Source organism: Sylvia atricapilla, chromosome 29, assembly GCF_009819655.1.
Source record: "Sylvia atricapilla isolate bSylAtr1 chromosome 29, bSylAtr1.pri, whole genome shotgun sequence".
Lineage (NCBI taxonomy): Eukaryota > Metazoa > Chordata > Aves > Passeriformes > Sylviidae > Sylvia > Sylvia atricapilla.
This window is the reverse complement of record NC_089168.1, coordinates 99,612-113,029: the sequence shown is the minus strand read 5'-3', so window position 1 is coordinate 113,029 and position 13,418 is coordinate 99,612. Positions and strand designations below refer to the sequence as shown.

The 13,418-nt window shown below is 66.2% G+C and overlaps 2 protein-coding genes across 5 annotated transcripts; both read left to right on the top strand.

Annotated features, from left to right (window-relative positions):
• The first annotated feature begins 115 nt into the window (after positions 1–115).
• Positions 116–1,948, top strand: MIP (major intrinsic protein of lens fiber). Its single transcript, XM_066337693.1, has 4 exons — positions 116–475; positions 973–1,137; positions 1,236–1,316; positions 1,685–1,948. The coding sequence occupies exons 1-4, from the start codon at positions 116–118 to the stop codon at positions 1,895–1,897; spliced, it is 819 nt and encodes a 272-aa protein (XP_066193790.1). The 3' UTR covers positions 1,898–1,948.
• Positions 1,949–3,114: 1,166 nt separating this feature from the next.
• Positions 3,115–13,388, top strand: TIMELESS (timeless circadian regulator). Of its 4 annotated transcripts, none has more exons than XM_066337399.1 (29): positions 3,115–3,390; positions 3,463–3,616; positions 3,698–3,812; positions 3,889–3,951; positions 4,271–4,372; positions 4,466–4,621; positions 4,695–4,828; positions 4,909–4,996; positions 5,850–6,026; positions 6,101–6,318; positions 6,688–6,791; positions 6,869–7,038; positions 7,115–7,237; positions 7,315–7,466; positions 7,541–7,638; positions 7,719–7,833; positions 7,903–8,104; positions 9,013–9,164; positions 9,235–9,320; positions 9,402–9,525; positions 9,871–9,953; positions 10,025–10,173; positions 10,289–10,460; positions 10,559–10,627; positions 11,240–11,358; positions 12,242–12,380; positions 12,459–12,495; positions 12,627–12,730; positions 12,860–13,388. In XM_066337399.1, exons 1-29 carry the CDS (start codon positions 3,294–3,296, stop codon positions 12,976–12,978), a joined length of 3,621 nt encoding a protein of 1,206 aa, XP_066193496.1. In that variant the 5' UTR covers positions 3,115–3,293; the 3' UTR covers positions 12,979–13,388. The 4 variants fall into 4 exon arrangements, with proteins under 4 accessions (XP_066193496.1, XP_066193494.1, XP_066193495.1 ...); XM_066337397.1 differs by having other exon boundaries at positions 12,456–12,495; XM_066337398.1 differs by having other exon boundaries at positions 4,463–4,621.
• The last annotated feature ends 30 nt before the right edge of the window (positions 13,389–13,418 follow it).

The window sequence follows — 13,418 nt, the reverse complement described above, 5'->3', positions numbered from 1 at the left end:
GGTGGCGGAGGTGCGATCCCACCCCCGGGGCCGGCCCGGGGGGGCCTTATAAAGGTGGGCTCGGGCGGCCCCCGGGGGAGGGGAGCGGGGCCGTGGAGGGCAGCGGGGTCAGGCCATGCGGGAGCTGCGCTCGTCCGCTTTCTGGAGGGCCGTCCTGGCCGAGTTCCTGGGCAGCCTCCTCTATGCCCTGCTGGGGCTGGGGGCCTCCCTGCGCTGGGCCCCGGGCCCCCCCAGCGTCGTGGGGGCCGCCCTGGCCTTCGGGCTGGCCCAGACCACCTTGGTGCAGGCTTTGGGTCATGTCAGCGGGGGCCACGTCAACCCGGCCATCACGCTGGCCTTCCTGATGGCCTCGCAGCTCTCCCTGCCCCGTGCCCTGGGCTACCTGCTGGCCCAGGTGCTGGGCATGCTGGCCGGAGCCGGGGTGCTCTATGGGGTCACCCCGGGGCCCGTCCGTGGCACCCTCGGCCTCAGCGCGGTGAGCAGGGGCACGGGGGGCATCGGGGGGCTGTGGGATGGGGGCTGTAATGAGGGTTTGGGGGCTCCAGGAGGTGTTTTGGGGGGTCTGAGGTGGTTTGGGGCTGTCATGGGGGATTGGAAGGATTGGGAGAGTCCAGGGGTTGTTCTGGGATCTGGGGTACCGTGGGGTTGTAATGGGGGGGATAAGGGCTTCAGAGAGGTTTGGGGGAATTGGGGGGTTCCAGGCGGTGTTTTGGGGTACCATGGGGCTGTAATGGGGCTTTCTGGGGTTCAGAGATGTGTTGAGGGGTGTGATGGTGAATTGGGGGGCTCCAGAAGATGTTTTGAGGTTTGGATTGACGTGGGGGCTGGGCAGCCGGGAGGAGTTTGGGGATGAGGAGGCGTTTGTGGTACAGTGCGATTTTAGGGTGTGAAAGGATAACGAGAGGTGATTTGGGGTGCTGGGAGGGAATGGGGGAGCAGCTCTGTGGGGTGCTGAGCCCTCTCCCCGCGCAGCTGCATCCCGGCGTGGGACCGGGCCAGGGCACGGTGGTGGAGCTGCTCCTGACCGCCCAGTTCATCCTCTGCGTCTTCGCCAGCTTCGACGACCGTCACGACGGGCGCCCGGCCATGGCTGCCGTGCCCGTCGGCTTCTCCCTCGCCCTCGGCCACCTCTTCGGGGTAAGGGCGGCCGCGGGGACCCCCGTGCTGGGACCCCGGGGGCTGGGAAGGGGCTGGGGGGCAGCTGTCCAGCCTCCCACTGCCCTGTCCCCCCGCAGATCCACTACACGGGCGCCAGCATGAACCCCGCTCGCTCCTTCGCCCCCGCCGTCATCACCCGCAACTTCGCCAACCACTGGGTAAGTGGGGGGGGACGGGGACCCCCAAACCCGCCCCGGGCCCCCCCAGGCCCTCCCCGCTTGTCCCTGCCCTGCCCCAGCCGCTGTGTCCCCACTGAAGGCGGGTGGCTGCCGGTATCACCACGGTGACAGCGGCACCCCAAGGTGCGGGGTATCCCCCCGCTATCCCGGGCGGCGAGAAGCGGCCGCTCACCGGGAGACGGGTCCTGCCCGCCGGTATCCCGGGGAAGGGGACACGCGGCCGCTCACCGGGAGACGGGTGGCTCTGACTGGGCCGGTTCCCGGGTATCAGCGGGGAGGGTGCCGTGCCCCGTGGGGCGGGGGGCCGGGGGTCCCCCGGTGCCGGTGCCCACGCCGCCCCCCCGCAGGTGTACTGGGCGGGCCCGCTGCTGGGCGCGGCGCTGGGCGCGGTGCTGTACGAGTTCGCGCTGTGCCCGCGGCCGCGCAGCCTGGCCGAGCGCCTGGCCGCCCTGAAGGGAGAGCCGCCCGCCCCCACCGCCGTCACCGCCGCCGCCGCCGCCGCCGAGCCGCCGCCCGAGCCGCCGGCAGAGCCGCTGGAGCTGAAGACGCAGGGGCTGTAACGGGGCCCGTCCCGGGGCGCGGCCCCGCGCCCGCCGCTGCTTTGCTGTGACGGGGCCGCCGCGGTGCGTGTGGTGCGTGTGTGTGCGGCGCGGCGCGGCGGGCGGGCGGCGGCGGGGCCCCGCTGCCGGGAACCGGCCACCGACCTGCCCGTACCGGGCCGGGGCCGCCCCGCCCCGCCGCGGCGGGACTTCTGTGTTCGGTGAATTAAACCTGCTCTTTTATTTTGGTAACCGCTCGCGGCCGTGCCCGGCGCTGGGAACCGGGAGGGACTCAGATTGGGGTGGGGGGGGACACCGGAGCCCCCTCGGGGAGGTGCCGCCCGTTCCCGCGCCCGGGGTAGGCCCCGCCCAGCCAGCGCCGGTCTTAAAAGGGCAACGCCGCCACCGCGTCCCGTCCCCACAATGAGCCCCTCTTGTCTTTCACTCCTCGGTGCCGCGGGGTGGGTGGAGAGGGCACGGGGATTTGGGGCACCCCTGGGCACCGAGCCGCCGGTTTGTGCCCGTGCTGGGCGGCCGAGGGTAATGGGGAGGGGCGGCACTATGGGGACCACCGCGCTGCTCGGTGGGAGTTGCCGCTTGAAGGATCCGGGCGGGGCGGGGCCTCGGCCCGCGGGAACTGGGGCAGTTGTATAACGCCGCCCCCGCGCCGGGACCCGGAGCGCGGCCGTGAGAGCGGCGGGGACGGGGCGGCGGTGAGCGGGCCGGGGGCCGCGATCGGGGGGTCTGGGGGCGGGGGGCACCGGGATCGGGGGGCACCGGGATCGGGGGGTCCGGGGGCGGGGAATGTCCCGGGACCGGCGGGGACCGGGGGCTGGGGGTGATCCGGGGTCACCGAAACCAGGGACGTGATCCGGGATCGGAACGGGGGGTTTGATACGGGATCGGGGGAACCGGGACCTCCGGCTGCTCCGGGCTCTGGAGGGGGTCTCGGGGAGTGCTCCGGGATCAGGGGGGCCCCACGGGGGGAACTCGGGGCGGGGTCCTGGGATCGGGTCCGGGGGGGTCGGGAATGCAACGGGAGCGAGAAAGTAGAGGGGCTCCTGGGATCGGGGCGTACCGTGATTGGGGGGATGGGTGACACAGAATCGGAGGAATCGGGGCTTGGGGTGCGCCGGTATTGGGGTGGACCGGGACCGGGAGGTGCGCTGAGATCGAGGTGGTACCGGGACCTGGGGGTTACTGTGGGATCGGTGGGCTCCGGTACCGAGAGAGACCGTGCCTGGGAGGTTCGTCGGTGTTGGGTAGACTGGGCCCGGAGGGTGCCCTGGGATCTGGGGGACCGGAACCGGCAGGTTGGCCTGAAGGGGTGACAGAACCCCAGCCCGGGGGTCCCCAGTGCTGACAGCGGCCCGCAGGTGACCCCCGGTGCCGGTCCACGTGCGCAGCCCCGCGCTGCATGGACTGGTACATGATGAACTGCGAGCTCCTGGCCACCTGCAGCGCCCTGGGCTACCTGGAGGGAGACGTGTACCACCGGGAGCCCGACTGCCTGGGTAGGTGGGCACCGGGGTGGGGGGGCGGCAGGGACGGGGGACGGCGGGGACTTGACGGCCCCGTGTCCCCAGAGAGCGTCAAGGACCTGATCCGGTACCTGCGCCACGAGGATGAGACCCGGGACGTGCGGCAGCAGCTGGGGGCTGCCCAGATCCTGCAGAACGACCTCCTGCCCATCCTGGTGCAGTACCACGAGGACAAAGTGCTCTTCGACGCTGTCATCAGGTATCGGGGGGCAGGTTTGTGGCCAGGGGTGGGGGCTCCTTGCTGAGCAGGGCTTCCTCACACCTCTCCACCCCCTCACAGGTTGATGGTGAACCTGACTCAGCCGGCCCTGCTCTGCTTTGGGAAGGTGCCAGCAGATGCCACCTCCCGGCACCACTTTCTGCAGGTGCTGTCCTACCTGCAGGCCTACAAGGAGGTGAGTCTGCCCGGGGATGTGCCACGGGCTGGGGGCTTTGCCCACATCCCCCTGCTCACGCGGGGTCTCTCTGCAGGCTTTTGCCAGTGAGAAGGTGTTTGTGGTGCTCAGTGAGAAGCTCTACAACCTCCTGCAGCTGGTGAGTCCCCTGTCCTCAGGGGGCTGGTGTCCCTGCTGGGGATCCCCAGGGAGCTGCAGGGTCTGTCCTTGCCAGGAATCCCTGGGGGCTGTGGGGGTCTGTCCTTGCTGGGGATATTTCAGGGGCTGCAGGGTTTGTCCTTGAAAGAATCTCTGGTGGGCTGCGGGGTCTGTCCCTGCCTCAGTGGCTGCAGGGTCTGTTCCTGCTGGGGATCCCTCAGGGAATGTGGGGTCTGTCCCTGTCAGGGCTCCCCAGGGGTCTCTCCTTGCCAGATGTCCCCGGTGGGCTGTGGGGGGCTCTGACAGCGCTGTCCCCCCAGGACTGGGAGCAGCGGCAGGAGGAGGACACGCTGCTGATCGAGAGGATTCTGCTGCTGGTGCGCAACGTGCTGCACGTGCCCCCGGACCCCACGGAGGAGCAGGTACCAGGACAGGGCCTTCCCCTGGCTCCCCGACAGCTCTGGGACCACAGTGGCTCCACGGGGACCTTGACGCTCTGCCACCATCCCCAGCAGGGCGTGGACGGTGACGCCAGCGTGCACGACCGGGTGCTGTGGGCGCTGCACATCAGTGGCATGGACGACCTGCTCAAATTCCTGGCCAGCGCCCAGGTGGAGCAGCAATGGGCCCTGCACGTCCTGGAGATCATCTCCCTCATGTTCCGTGACCAGGTGAGCTGGGGTGGGAGTGGCAGGGGCAGGGAGCCCCCCAGAGCCCCCGCGGTGCTGACGGAGCTGCTGGCAGAGCCCTGAGGAGCTGGCGGCGCTGGGACAGGGGACAGCAGGGGCAGAGCACGGGGAGGACACGCGGGAGCTGGAGGCCTTGCGGCAGCGGGAGCTGGCGGAGAAAAGAGCCCGGGCACTGCAGCGCCCGTCCAGGTGAGGAGGGGGGACTCCTGAGGCAGGGATGGGACCCCCGTGGTGGGCACGGCGTCGCTCAGCTCCTCTCCCCTGCCCAGGCATTCCCGCTTTGGTGGCTCCTACGTCCTGCAGGGCCTTAAATCCATCGGGGACCGGGATCTGGTGTTCCACAAAGGGCTGCACAATGTGAGTGTGGGACCGGGGAGGTGACAAGGGCACAGGGCTGGGGATGTGGCAGGGAGAATGGGGACAGGGATGCGTGTGGAACACGGTGGTGGGGATGCTGGGATGTGGCACAGGGTAGAGGGATGAGGATGTGGTGGGAAGTGTAGGAATGTGGTGAGGGGTATGGTGCTGGGGACACGGGGCTGGGGACATGGTAAAGGGTAGGGAAACAAAACTGTGGGTAGGACACAAGGGTAAAGATGTGGTGTAGGGCATGGGGTCAAGGATGGGGCAGTTGGCACTGGGATGTGGACGTGGGTGGGGGGCACACGTATGGGGACATGGTGGGAGTCACATAACTGAGGAGGTGACAGTGGGCACAGGGACAAGGACATCGTGGGGGCTGCAGGGACAGGGATGTGGTTGGGGGCAGGGGGCGGGGTAGGTGGCACAGGGACACAGTATGGGGACAAGGCCAGGGAAGTAGAAGGGGCTTTTGGGACAGGGACACAGTGTGGGGCATGGAGCCAGGTACATGGTGGGGGGCATTGGGGCGAGGATGTGGCAGAGGTCATTGAGATGGGAATGTGGGTGGGGGGCACAGGGACAGCAAACATAGGTGGGACACAGGACTGGAGGTGGGCTGTGGAGCACAGAACCAGGTATGTGATGGGGTTGCAGGAACAGGGACATGGTGTGGGACACAGGGAGGTGATGTGGGGCACCAGGACAGGGACACGGTGGGTGGCACAGAGCCAGGGAGGCAGCAGGGGGCAGTGGGACGAGATGTGGTGGGGAACACCAGAATGGGACAACACCAGGGGACACCAGGACAACACCACAGGGATAAACCTGGCCGCTCCATCCCCTGCAGCTGAAGAGCTACACCCACGACCTGGGCAAGGAGCCCCGGCGGGTGCCCCGGCACCGCCAGGCCACCCCCGAGTCCGAGCCCTGGCGCCGCTCCGCCCGCAACGTCCGCCTCTTCCTGCGCCACTTCTGCCAGGACTTCCTGGAGGGCTGCTACAACCGCCTGATGCTGCTGGTCAAGGTGAGGGCCAGGAGGGCCCAGATCCCCTCTCCAGGCTGTGGGACTCTGCTGAGACCCCCTCTGGTCGCCCCCAGGACCAGCTGGTGCGGGAGAAGGCTCAGCAGCACGATGAGACCTATTACCTGTGGGCCACTGCCTTCTTCATGGCCTTCAACCGGTGCCATGGCTTCCGCCCCGAGCTGGTGTCCGAGACCGTGGGGGTCCGAGCCTTCCACTTCATCGAGCAGAACCTCACCACCTATTACGAGATGGCACTGATGGACAAGAAGGAGGCAACGACCTGGGCCCGCAGGTGAGCACCTGGGACACCCCTTGGTGTCTGGGATTCCCATTACCTGGGATTCTCCTTTACCTGAGGCTCCCCATGGTGTCTGGGACCTTCTGGGCACCTGGGTCCCTCACAGTACCTGGGATACCCCCGGTGCCTGGGAGATCTCAGGAGTCTGGGACTCCAAAGTACCTGGGATCCCCTGGTGCCCTGGATATTTGGGACACCTCATGATGTCACCTGTGACTTCCGTAGTGCCTGGAACACCCTTTGAACCCAGGAATACACCCCTGGGACCCTCTTGGGCATTTGGGACTCTTGGAGTGGCTGGAACCCTCCCAGGTACCTGGGAACCCCCCGGGGCACCTGTGACCCCCCCACTGCCATCCCCAGGATGCACTTGGCCCTGAAGGCGTACCAGGAGCTGCTGCGGACAGTGCAGGAGATGGACCGGTCCCCGGAGCAGGCGGTGCGGGACAGCAGCCAGGTCATCAAGAGTGAGTCCTTGTGTCCCTCTGCCTGTTCCCTGGGGTGTCCCCGACCCGCCCCTTCCCACTGCCGCCCTCCTCCCTAGGCAACATCTTCTACCTGATGGAATACCGGGAGCTCTTCCTGGCGCTCTTCCGCAAGTTCGACGAGACCAAGCAGCCGCGCAGCTTCCTGCGGGACCTGGTGGAGACGGCCCACCTCTTCCTCCGCATGCTGGAGCGCTTCTGCCGCGGCCGTGCCAACCTCGTGGTGCAGGTGGGATGTCCCTGCCCTGCCCTGGGGGGTCCCTGCGGGTCGGCCAGCCCCTCCTGACCCCATCCTTGCCCCGCAGAGCAAACGTGTGCGGAGGAAGAAGAAGAAACCTCGTGTGGCCGCGGTCCCCCCTCCGCCCAGCGCCGCGGAGCTGGAGCAGCTGTGGGAAGGATTGGCCCCGCAGCTCCAGGCCTGCCTGGAGGTACCAGGGGAGGGTCCAGCCCCACGGGGGGCTCTGGGGCTGTTGGTGGGGCAGGGGGTGACTCTGTCCTGCCCCAGGGCGAGGTGCCTCTCCCCGAGGACGTGGTGCCTTTCGACGCCGCCTCGGAGACGCCGGTGGAGGAGCAGCGGGCGGAGGCTCTGCTGAGGATCCAGGAGTGCCTACGGGATTCCCACGTGCCTCAGGCTCTGCGGCTGCTCCGCTCAGCCAGGTACCTGCACCGTGACGCCCATCTCGTGCCCAGGGCGTGGGGACACAGTGACAGCCTGTCCTCACTGTCCCCAGGGAGGTGTGGCCCGAAGGGGATGTGTTTGGAGCTGCGGATGCGGGGCCGCCCGAGGAGACCCGGTTGCTGCGGGAGATCCTCGTCGCTCCCCTGCCCAGTGAGTCCCCATCTGTGACACTGGCAAGTGGGAAAATGCTGGGCCGGGGCGCTGCAGACCCTCAGCACATCCCACCACAGGGCAGGCCCCCGCCGAGCCCGAGGAGCTGGAGGAAGAGGAAGAGGAGGACGAGGAAGAGGAGCAGACCGTGCAAGTGTCGGAGAAAGAATTCAACTTCCTCGACTACCTGAAGCGGTGAGAAGGGTTTGGGCAGGGCTGGGGGTGTCCCGCTGCGGGGCAGGGGCTGACAGAGCCGCTGGACAGGTTTGCCTGTGCCCCCGTGGTGCGGGCGCTGGTGCTGCTGCTGCGAGGGTACGCGCGGAACAGCCCCCGCACCAACCACTGCGCGGCGCGCCTGCTGCACCGCCTGGCCCGCGACCTGCACATGGAGCCGCTGCTCTTCCAGCTCTCCCTCTTCGCCCTCTTCCACCGCCTGCTCAGCGACCCCGCCGCCGCCGCCCACCAGGTCAGCCAGGGGGCCCTGAGCGCCCCGGGAAGGGGCTGGCCCTGCAGCCCCCAGCCCCACTCTGCCTCTGCAGCACCCAGCCCCAATCTGGCCCTGCAGCCCCCAGCCCTGTTCTGTGCCTGCAGCCCCCAGCCCCAATCTGTCCCTGCAGCCCCCAGCCCCAATCTGTCCCTGCAGCCCTCAGCCCCTCTCAATGCAGTGCCCTGCAGCCCCCAGCCCTGTTCAGTCCCTGCAGCCCCCAGCCCCACTCTGTCCCTGCAGCCCCCAGCCCCAATCTGTCCCTGCAGCCCCCGGCCCCACTCTGTCCCTGCAGCCCCCAGCCCCACTCTGGCCCTGCAGCCCCCAGCCCTGCTCAGTGCAGTGCCCTGCAGCCCCCAGCCCTGTTCAGTCCCTGCAGCCCCCAGCCCCAATCTGTCCCTGCAGCCCCCCAGCCCCACTCTGTCCCTGCAGCCCCCAGCCCCACTCTGTCCCTGCAGCCCCCGGCCCCACTCTGTCCCTGCAGCCCCCAGCCCCAATCTGGCCCTGCAGCCCCCAGCCCCACTCTGGCCCTGCAGCCCCCAGCCCTGCTCAGTGCCCTGCAGCCCCCAGCCCCAATCTGGCCCTGCATCCCACAGCCTTACTGAGTCCCCAGCATCTCCCAGCCCCACCAAGGCCCCAGCATCTCCCAGCCCTGCTCTGCAGGCCCCAGCCCCACTCTCCAGCCCTTGTGTCTTCCAGCCCTGTTCAGTCTCTGGTGTCTCCCAGCCCCAGTCTCTGTGCCCACATCTCCCAGCCCCTCTGTCCACCCCTGGTGTCCCCAGCTTTGCTCTGTATTCCAAATTTCCCTCAGCCCCACACTCTGTCCCCAGTGTCCCCCACTCTTTGTCCTCGGTGTCCCCCAGCTCCTCTGTCCCTCCTGCTGTCCCCAGGAGCTGGTGGCCTTGGCCAAGTTCATCCTGGGCAAGTTCTTTGCGCTGGCAGCCACCAACAAAAAGGCCTTTGTGGAGCTGCTCTTCTGGAAGAGCCCGGCCGCCGTCTGTGAGATGACCAAGGGCTACAGCTCCCTGCAGGAGGGAGAGGGGTGAGTGGGGTCAGGGAGGGGGCTGCCACCCCCTCTCCCCTCCCCTCACCTCCCTTCTGCCCCTCCCCAGGACCACCCGGAGCCGGGTGCCCCCCTGGAGCCCCCAGGAGGAGCAGGAGCTGCGGGAGCTGTACTGGAAATACAAGGAGGTGGAAGGTACTGAGGGGTCTCTGGGGTGTCAGTGGGACCCCCGGGGGGTGGCAGGGGCTGTGTCCCTGCATCCTCCCTGTCCCACAGGTGGGGACATCATCGCTGCCATCCTGGCCCATCTCCCCACGGCCGGGCGCACGCGGAAGCAGGTGGTGAAGCAGCTGGTGAGGATGGGGCTGGCCAGCAGTGCCAAGGACTTCCCGCGGGAGAGGTGGGTCAGGGACCCCCGGGGACAGGGCAGGGACCCTCAGGGACAGGGCAGGGATTCACCTTCCGCCAGGACAGGGACCCTTGGGGACAGGGCAGGGACCCTTGGGGACAGGGCAGGGATTCACCTTCCACCGGGATAGGGACCCCGGGGACAGGGCAGGGACCCTTGGGGACAGGGCAGGGACTCACCTCCTCCTGGGGACAGGGCAGGGACTCCCTGGGACAGTGAAGGGGCTCACCTCCTCCCAGGGCAGGGACCCTTGGGGACAGGGCAGGGACCCCCAGGGACAGGGCAGGGACCCACCTTCCCCCAGGGCAGGGACCCACGGCTGTTTCCCACCCCCAGGAAGGGCACCCGCATCGTGCTGTGGACAGAGGAGCAGGAGGAGGAGCTGACACGGCTCTTCGAGGAGTTCCAGGACTCGGACGGTGAGCTAGACACGAGGGGTGGACCCCTAAAAACCCCCTGGAGCCCCCCACACTGATCCCCCTCCCCACAGACGTCCTGGGGAACATCATGAAGCACCTGACGGCGCGGCGCTCGCGGGCTCGGGTGGTGGAGAAGCTGCTGGGGCTGGGGCTGGTGGCCGAACGCAAGGAGCTGTACAAGAAACGCCGGAGGAAGAGCCATGGCCCCGGCCCTGGGCAGGTACCGGGGGCTGGAGGGTCCTGGGCTGTGCCCTGGGGATGCTGTCCCACCCTTGGGACCACCCAAACGTGGCCTGTCCCCATTCTGGGCACCCAAACACTGCTGGTTCCCACAGGCTGCCAAAGGTGTCCCTGCCATGCCAGCCCAAGGCAGCTCAGGAGAGGATGAGGACAGCGAGGAGGAGGAAGAGGAGGAGGAGGATGAAGCAGAGGAAGGCCCCATGGAGGAGCACTGGGTGCCCGAGGAAGGGGCTGGGCAGGAGCTGGCGCAGCGCCTGCAGCAGGAAGGTGGGCGAGGGCTCCAGACCCCCCTTGGGCTTGGCTGTGGGGCCAGATCCTGTTGTCACCTTTGCTGTCACCTTTGCTGTCACCTTTGCTGTCCCCAGGCCTGGCCGGGCCCCTGCGGTGGCTGGAGAACTGTCTGAGGAGGGTGGCAGGGGACCGTGAGGAGGACGGTGAGTGGGGTGGGGTCAGGTGGGGGGTCTGAGGTTGGGGTCAGGTGAGGGGTCTGGGGTTGGGGGCTCTGGGGCTGGGGTCAGGTGGGGACTGTGGGGTGGGGGGTTCTGGGGTTGGGGTCAGATGGGGGACTCTGGGGTTGGGGGCTCTGGGGTTGGGGGTCAGGTGAAGAGTCTAGGGCTGGGGTCAGGTGGGGGGCTCTGGGGTTGGGGTCAGGTGAGGGGTCTGGGGTTGGGGTCGGGGGGGGCTGTGGGGTGGGGGTCAGGTGGAGGGCTCTGGAGTGGGGTCAGGTGGGGGGCTCTGGGGTTGGGGGCTCTGGGGTTGGGGTCAGGTGAGGGGCTCTGGGGTCAGGTGAGGGGCTCTGGGGTTGGGGTCAGGTGAGGGGCTCTGGGGTCAGGTGAGGGGCTCTGGGGTCAGGTGAGGGGCTCTGGGGTCAGGTGGGGGGCTCTGGGGTTGGGGTCAGGTGAGGGCTCTGGGGTTGGGGTCAGGTGAAGAGTCTAGGGCTGGGGTCAGGTGAGGGCTCTGGGGTTGGGGTCAGGTGAGGGGCTCTGGGGTGGGGGTCAGGTGAGGAGTCTGGGGCTGGGGTCCCACTGACAGCACTCCCGGCCCAGGTGTGTCCCACCCGGTGCCGCTGGTGCCGCTGACGGAGGAGAACGAGGATGCCATGGAGGACCGGCGCTTCCAGACCCTGCTGAGGCAGCTGGGGCTGCGGCCCCCTGCCAGCGAGCAGGTGAGGTCCCTGTCCCCAGCCCTGTCCCCAGCCCTGTCCCCAACCCTGTCCCTGTCTGTAGGTGAATCCACAGATGGCTGGCACAAGGTACTCTGCTGACCTGAGATATTCTAGAACACGTCTATATTCTAGATATTCTGGTTTTATTGCAAGGCTCGTGGGTAAAAAGGGCCTTGCCTTCAGTCACCAGCCTGGGCTGGAGGGAAATCCCAAAGAGAGAGGGAGAGAGAACAGCAGAGTGAGAGCTGAGAGAGAAGGGAGAGAGAGAGCAAGGTGGCAGGGGTCAGAGCACAGGAGGAAGGAAGAGAGCAGGGGTAAAAGAGCAGGGATAAGAGAGCCAGAGTAGGGGGAAGAGGAAGAGTAAGAGCTAAGAGGTAAGAGTTAAGAGAAGAGTTAAGAGAGCGAGGTCCTTGTTACAATCCATTATATCTCCTTTATGTGATGAATATTCTAATTTACAGTGACCAACCAACACAAGACACAAAATCCTATAGAATCTACTTACAGCCCATAACAACTACTATATCACCATACTGTGTTATGTTTTAAAGTCTAAAAACTACTCTTTAAACTTCTGTTTTACTACATTGACTTTTGGATCCCTCAGCCAGCAGAAAGGTATTGTTCAATCAAAAGGGATTCTCCTTCAGCTAGGCCATTGTTTTCAGGTTATAGAGTAACTAAGACTCGGTATCCTACAACTCAAAGTCAGCTTTCATTCCTATTTCGATTATAGGTTTCATATTTTCAGAATCTTTTGCTAAGCGATCATATTTATAAGGTTTCCCTGATTCATCTTCCCCAACATCTGTCCCCATCCCTGTCCCTGTCCCGATGCCCCTGCCCCCAGCACAGCCCTGCAATGTCCCCTCTCCCTGCCCAGGAATCCTTCTGGCGCATCCCGGCCGCCCTCACCCCGCAGCAGCTCCGGCGTGTGGCCGCCTCCATCGCCCACCGTGGCCCCTCAGGGTCCTCCCAGGACCTGCCAGAGCCACTCAGGTGCCCCCAGGAACCGGCTCCAGGTGAGGGGTGGGGCTGGGAGTGCAGGACCCCCAGGTGTGGGGCTGGCTCTGAGCCCCTCTCCTTGTGCCCCTCAGCAGAGCCGCTGCCCGCAGGGCTGGGATCAGACTCGGAGAGGTGAGACCAGAGCTCCCTTCTCAGCCTGGGGCTCCTCTCTCCCTGGTTTGGGGGTCTTCTCCCTGCCTGGGGAGGGGATCCAGCCCCCTGCGTTCTCCCCGTGTGGGGCTGAGCTGTGCCAACCCCTGCAGCGAGGAGCCTGTCCCTGTCCCTGTGCCCAGCCCAGTGCAGCCACGCTCCAAGAGGCGCCGGGAGCTGGCCAGCGAGGATGAGGATGAGGATGGTGAGGGCTCAGGTGGGTTCAGCCCCTCTGCGAGCTCCTGGATGTCACCAGGGGCACTGCTGAGTCGGGGTTGTCCTGTCCCTGTCCCCTTTGCCACATCCCTGGGGGGCTCAGCCCTCTCCCCACTGCCTCCATCCACAGGCACTGAGGCAGCCCCTGCAGCTCCCTGCTCCGAGGAGGATGAGGAGGATGAAGATCCGCAGCTCCGGGGCAGGCGGAAGCGCGTCCGCTGCCTGGAGGAGGAGGAGGAGGAGGATTGAGTGGTTCCCCATTCCCTGCCTGGGCCCAGGCCCTGTGTTGTTTCCTGGGCTTTTTTTGCCAATTTTATTGGATTTCTGCAGGTTTTCTGCAGTTTTTTTCTGGGGTTTTTACAGGTTTTCTGGGGTTTCTGCAGATTTTCTTCTGTGGGTTTTTCATGCCGTTTTTAAATGCTGCACAAGCAACCAATTTCTCCACCTTCCCCTGTTTTACCCCAAAATCTCTTTTTCCCTCCACCATCTCCCTGTTTTACCCCAAATTCTCTTTTCCCCTCCACCATCTCCCTATTTTACCCCAAATTCTCTCTTTTTCCTCAGCTCTTAGGTTTGTTGTTTTTATTTTTTTGTTGTTTTCTGAAAACATTTTAAATCTGGACAGGGCCTAAATAAATAAAGGTGACTTTTGGCCTTCTTGAGGGTGTGTGTGTGGGTCTGCAGGGGGG